The sequence below is a fragment of the Sceloporus undulatus genome, chromosome 6 (assembly GCF_019175285.1).
Source record: "Sceloporus undulatus isolate JIND9_A2432 ecotype Alabama chromosome 6, SceUnd_v1.1, whole genome shotgun sequence".
Taxonomy (NCBI): Eukaryota; Metazoa; Chordata; class Lepidosauria; order Squamata; family Phrynosomatidae; genus Sceloporus; species Sceloporus undulatus.
In genome coordinates this window covers 132,561,158-132,567,942 of record NC_056527.1, presented here as the reverse complement: position 1 = coordinate 132,567,942, position 6,785 = coordinate 132,561,158, and the positions used below count along the sequence as shown (strand labels likewise).

General features: G+C 43.6%; 1 protein-coding gene across 5 annotated transcripts in view; it reads right to left on the bottom strand.

Moving 5' to 3' along the window:
• DRD2 (dopamine receptor D2) overlaps nucleotides 1-6,785 on the bottom strand; it is a 59,159-nt gene that overhangs the window by 11,772 nt on the left and 40,602 nt on the right. For 3 of the 5 annotated variants that reach the window (XM_042477141.1, XM_042477139.1, XM_042477143.1), the window contains exon 1: nucleotides 553-748. The exons of the other annotated variants lie outside the window; for them this stretch is intronic. Coding sequence is in view for 2 of the 3 variants with exons in the window: in XM_042477139.1 (XP_042333073.1) it covers nucleotides 553-574 (22 nt within the window). In the remaining variant the exon portion in view is untranslated. Of the gene's footprint in view, nucleotides 1-552; nucleotides 749-6,785 lie in introns of those variants that run through there. 5 annotated transcript variants of the gene reach the window in all.

Genomic DNA, 6,785 nt, shown 5'->3' with positions numbered 1-6,785 from the left:
TGTTACAGACTGCCAAAATAAAGCTGCTTCGTGTCTCTTTGGAGGTACTGTATGCTATTTAAATGATGCATGCATCCTAAGAATCCGGAAGCTGCACCAAAAGCTGCACTCTGGTGCTTAGGAATGGAGTGTGGCTTTGGTGCAGCTTCTGGATTCTTAGGATGCATGCATCATTTAAATAGCATACCTCCAAAGAGACACGAAGCAGCTTTATTTTGGCAGTCTGTAACAGGCCTAAGTTTGGCAGAGGTGAAGGGCCATTTATCAATTTCCTCTAGAGATCCATTTCAGCAATGCTTGAAAAATGTTGCCAAATCTCTCTTCCTTCTCCCCCGGTTTCTAAAGCTTCCATAACTGCATTGTTGTTGTTATTATTTTGCCATCTCGGTTTGATGATGGCTTTATCTAGCTCTGCTTTCGAGGAGATTAAACGCTGATTAGAACCCTTCAGCAAACAAAGCGATTTAGCAAAGGTTTATGCTAACTGGATATTGCCATGGTACTTATTGTCAAAGGCTTTGCGTAATCAGAAAACATAGAGCGAAAAGCAACTTTTTTTGAAACGCAGCAGCATGTAATGGCAAGCGGCTTGAGATTTGCAGTGCTCCGGCTTCAGATGTAGGATTTTGAGAAACTTGGGAAGAAAGGAGTTACTCTCATCCTGACTCTGGCTCAGTGCGCAGCCGAGTGTGGGATTTTAAAATGGCAAATTTCACACTAGGGAGTGTTAGGAAAGTGGTAGAAAATAAAGTTGTTGATGTCATGCTACACTTCTACAACTTTCTAGTTCAGCCAGACATTAAATCCCAGGCAATGTGTTAGCATGGGTTTGGAGGAACATAGCATTCCTGTGCATCTGCACTGCAGAAATAATCTGGACTTTAACTGTCCTGTCTCAGTGCTATGGATTTTTGGGAATTCTCCATAGCATTGAGCCAACGACAGTTCCCAGAATGCCATAGCGTTAAAGCAAGGCAGTTTAAGTAGTGTCAAAATGGATTATTTCTGCACTCTTTCTGCACCTCTTTTCCACCCCTTCCCAGCCTTGCTTTTGCAGCTGACTTCTTGATGCTTGTGCATGCCCCCCAAAACCAACTGGGGGCAAGGGAAGGTGTGTATGTGTGTGTTCATGTACAATTCTAAAATTGTATCAGTGTTTCTAAAGTTGGAAATATAGAGACAACCTAATTTTCCAGACCTCCAAGGAAGGCTTAGTGCTTTGAGCAGCAGAAATGCAGTTGGAGGTTGCTTTTGAACCTTTGCCTTCCCCTGGTCATTATTTGGCTTTGGGGAGCACACCAACATCAACAGATTCATTGTGAATGTGAGTGTGTGTATTTGTTGTTGCACAAGAATGTAATGAATTGCACAATGACCTTTGTCAGCAAACATTACCAGCAGGATGCCAGCCATTGTTTGCCATTCTGGGCACCATGGGCCAAGATTTTGTTTGAGTGCTGCCAAAGCAAAAATCTCCGCCATAATATCTTGACTAGTTTAACATCTAAGGCAATATGCAAGTCTTATTTATTTGCTTGAGATTGCTATTGTACTAACTTCCAGTGCCTTGCAGCACTTACAGAGGTCTAAATGTAATTTAATATAAGGACTGTCTAAAATGCAATAATGCAAACTGTGTTGCAATGGAAAAGCAAGAGACCACCCTCTGTTTTGGACTGGCATCAAGAAAGACGCCAAGCGCTTCACAATGGACGAGATGCTTGTTTCCTTTAATGAATAAGATATTTTTTCCTCTCCCAGAATGATTTGATTTGTGCTTGGGAATGTTTTAAAGACAAGTTGTGCCAACCGTGTCTCTTTTCGACACAGCTTAAGTGTGTTTAGGAATGACAGCTTTGGGAATACCAGACACAAAACTGACTGATTAACTCCATTACGCAGTCTGCGACTGTCGCTATTGACAAGTATTTCTGTGATGAAATAAGGACAAAACACTGCAAATAAAGCAAGAACAAAGAGATGTGGGAGGTAATCAAAGCTGGGGAGAGAAGAATACTGTATGGCCATGATCTTATATAGCATATGCATCCACCGGTGCAGTTACTCCAAAGAATACCACAACTGCAGAACTGATTGTGTTATGAGCACACAGCCTCAAGTTCATTTGTTATGTGACATTTGATCAGTCCCTGAGTCACCATATCAAAAGCAAGAGAGGGCTGTGTGTGTGGTTGCAGAGCAATTGGCTGCACAGCCTCTGAGAAAGCACAAACGTTCCTGCGATGGTTTTGATACTTGTGTAACCTTTTCAATGGGATTCTGGTCTATAACTCATTCTAAGTCAATATCTGATCTCACTCACTGGCGTGGTTATTATCATCATGGAGACGCCATGCTCAGCAACGTCCTGGGCCCAAATGAAGATTGGGTGAAGCCCTTTATACCATTAACATACCTTGATACACAGAACCCTCTATGTACAAAAGGACATTTAGAATGAGGCTCACTAACCTCTTCGTCTCTTGTATCTCTTGAGTACATGTGTAAATTTTGGGTCTGTAATGAATTATGACGGACAGACTGTATCTATTAAAACTCCCGGCACGTTGGCTTCCTGTGAATAGACTTCCATATCCCGCCCGCTCTTTGCCCTTTGTGTCTTGCTATCAATAGTGCTGGGTCTGAGAGCAGCTGCTCTCCACATGTCTGTCTCCAGCCAGCCATGCTGAACTCATGTCACAAAGGCCAGGCAAGACTGCGGACAAGAGGTTGTGTCCTGTTTGGCCCTGTGAATTTTGAATGAGTGACTCATCTGGCTGACGTGAACATGAACTTCTGCTATACCTTCCCCCCATTGCCTGCTTGTGCAGTCTGATACACTTTCTGGCACTGGGCAGAGATTGTGAGTGTGATATTATCTTGTTGCCTTGAAGAACTTACACCTTGATCTGGTTACCAGCAACAATACCTCCAGCAATGGTGGCTTCCCAAGGCAACCACTGGACCTGTCCCATTTCAATGATCCTTTTTGGAATACCAGACCCAGGAATGTTCAACGCTAGCAAGAAGTGCAAAGTCCATATTGTAGTGACTCCTCTGTTGTTGTTGCATGCTTTCAAATCATTTCCGACTTATGATGTTGTTTTCCTCTGCAGAGGTTCCCTGGGAAGTTGGTCTCTGTCTTTGCAAAAACTATGTTTCGATGGGAGCATACTAAGAGCTGGGGAGAAAGAGATGCGCTTGGAGTTCCAATCAGATGTGAAAAGCAGAGCCATTTATTAATTTAAGTAGAGGTCAAGGGTGGTCTTGATAAGATGGAGGTTTCAAGGAGCCAGTTGGGCGTTGTGATCTATTATTTATTCATATATTTTTTTAATAACTCGACCGAATGACTTAACACCAACACAGTCAGGGTTGAAGCCACTTCTAATGAGGATGTTGAGCGTGGGGGAAACTTCTAAGCATTCTTTGTAGCTAGTTTTGCTTAATAGGGAGACATGTCAGTCTCGATTCAGTGGAGACTGAATAGACTAGAAAGCTGGGCCAAAGCTAACAAAATGAAATTCAACACAGAAAAATGTAAAGTACTGCACTTAGGGCAGAAAAATGAAATGCACAGATATAGGATGGGGGACACCTGGCTGAATGAAACTACATGTGAAAGGGATCTGGGAGTCCAAGTAGACCACAAGTTGTACATGAGTCAACAGTGTGATGCGGCAGCTAAAAAGGCCAATGCAATTTTAGGTTCCATCAATAAAAGTATAGTGTCTAGATCAAGGGAAGTAATAGTGCCACTGTATTCTGCTCTGGTCAGGCCCCACCTGGAATATTGTGTCCAGTTATGGGCACCACAATTCAAAAAGGACATTGAGAAACTGGAGCGTGTCCAAAGGAGGGCTACTAAAATGGTGAAAGGTCTGGAAACCTTGCCCTATGAGGAATGACTCAGGGAGCTGGGGATATTTAGCCTGGCGAAGAGAAGGTTAAGAGGCGATATGATAGCCCTGTTTAAATATTTGAAAGGATGTCATATTGTTTTCTGCTGCTCCAGAGAACAGGACCCAGAACAATGGATGCAAGCTACAGGAAAAGAGATTCCACCTCAACATTAGGAGGAACCTCTGGACAGTAAGGGCTGTTCGACAGTGGAACAAACTCCCTCGGAGTGTAGTGGGGTCTCCTTCCTTGGAGGTCTTTAAGCAGAGGCTGGATGGCCATCTGTTGGGGATGCTTTGATTTGGATTTCCTGCATGGCAGAATGGGGTTGGACTGGATGGCCCTAGTGGTCTCTTCCAACTCTATGATTCTATGATTCTATGAGACAAGAGAGAGAGAAAGAGAAAGTGCATAGCAATCTTGTGGGCTTTATACCAGAGTATGATCTTTGTGCTATTTGGTATACTACACCTCCCAGAATCCCCCAGCTAGCATGGGGCTACAGTCCTTGGTGGCTTCCAGCTCTGGACTCAGGGCAGGCATTGGGTTTCACAGAGGCCTGAAATCAGCTATTAGTCCCAGATAGAGTAGACCTATTGAGTTAATGGGCATTACACAAGCCTTTGCAATAACTGAGTTAAAGGAGTGTGCTGTAGTCAGGACTGCCAGTAGCAAGGGCTACGAATCACACAGCTCTCCAGATATCATTGGGCCACAACATCCATCAACTCTTGCCTGCATAGTCAATGGTGAAGAATGCTGGGACTTGAAGTCCAACAACCTCTGGAGGGCTGAATGGTTCCCATCCATCCATGCCTAACAAGGCTACTTCTGGAAATGGCTGGAACTGAGCTGCCCATTGGATTTCAAGACTGGCAGTTCTAAACATATGCATGTAAATATGTATTTCAAATATAGACGCTTCCAGGGGAGTTCTTTTCAAAGAGAACATCCACACAGAGAGCAGATGAACATCACTGGCAAAAACAGGCACATTTTGTGGACTACAAAGAGACAAAGCCCTCCATTACTAATTCTATGATAACATCCTAATTCTATGATGATATTATACCTTTACATATTATCATACCAGCCTCATCTGGTGAGCCTTAGAAATGCCTTCCATATGCCAGCTCTTTAGAACCGGCTCCCTTTGAATGTTCGGCAGGCAGATTTTCTTCCTCTTTTCAGAGCAGACGGGATGCTGACCTCTTTATTTCAAACTTTGCCTTTAGAGATTAGATGAATTGAGTTCTCCTTGCTGTGGGTGGTCTTAATACTCAATAATGGCTTGGCTCCCCATACCATTGGCTTGTGATGCTCCATTGCATTATGAAGCAGGCACCGGAGGTGGGCATCGTCTGGCCTCTGGGCTGTATCCAGCCCTTGAAGCTCTTGCCAGCCCACCAATATATATATTCAGTATGTTTTGGGGCCATTTTTGTTGCAAAACCCTGCAGAAAGCAGCCAAATGCATGGAAACTAATGAAAATGCCCCCACCTTGCTCCAGAATCATAAAATTATCCTCAGACAGCATGGCATCTGACTCTAGAGGCCAGGGTTTGGATCCCAGCTTGAACATGGGATTCATTGGGTGACATTGGGCAAGTGACACTCTCTCAGCCTCAGAGGAAGGCAATGGCAAACCTCCTCTGAACAAATCTTGCCAAGAAACCCCCATGACAGCTTCACCTTAGGGTTGCTATAAGTCAGAAATAACTTGAAGGCACACAACAGCAACAACAAACCTGTTTTCCTCAGAGGTAACTCTCAAAACGGCAAAAGAAATGATCAGTATAGGATCTCCAGCTAAAGCATCCCCAGCAAATAGATGTCCAGCCCTTTTTTTGAAGACATCCAGAGAAAGAGACCCTGCCACTTTTCTAGGCAATTTCATTCAATTGGTTCCATTGCCAAATGGCTCTCATTGTCAAGAGGTTCCTTCTGACGTCCAACCAATATCTAACCTAAAACCATTAGACCTAGTCCTATCCTCTGAAGGTTTCAGGGCAGAATCATATGGGAGAAACATAGTCATCCAGATTACCTGGACCCAAGATGGAAAAGGCTTTGCATAAAGATAGAGAACCAGTATGAGTAGTGGTTTGAACATTGGACTATCCTTCTACAGACCAAAGTTTGAATCCTGGCTTGGCCACGGAAACCCAATGGCGGATCTTGGCCAAGTCACACACTCTCAGCCACAGAGGGCAAACCTCCTCTGAACAAATCTTGCAAGTAAATGCAATAGGTTTGCCTTGGGGTCAGCATAAGATGGAAATGGTTGAAGGCACACAACAACAACAAAGCTTATGTTTTCAAAGAGAGGTACAACTGACCCTCAGATTTTCTGGGGTTAGGGGCAATGGACCCCCATGAAAGTGAAAAAACTGCAAATAAAAAACCACTGTTTTCATCTAAGAGAACATTTCCCTAGGGATCTCTAGGTCCTCCAGCACAACTCTTTGGTCAACATCTACCAGAGGCTGACCATAGAATCATGCTGGAGGACCTTCAAATGCCTAAAGAAGTGTTTTCTCTAGGAACTTCTAGATTCACCAGTGCAATTCTATGGTCAACTTCTGGAAGAGTTGTGCTGGAGGACCTAGAGATTCCTAAAGAGGACACATTAACCAAATAATTCACAAATAAGCAAATCTGCAACAGTCAAAGCTGCAAATGTGGAGGGCCAACTGTATTCCTTTTACTTCGCTCTACTCCATTCTCCAGGGCTTCATGACAGCAAATTGCTTTTTGAGTCCAACCAGGTTATTGATGCCACACAAGAATCTTGTTTTCCAAACACACAGAGAGAGATCAGAACTGCCATCCATTATGTGCCTAGTATAAAGTTTTAATAATGCTGAGGTTCTGCAGGTGAGCA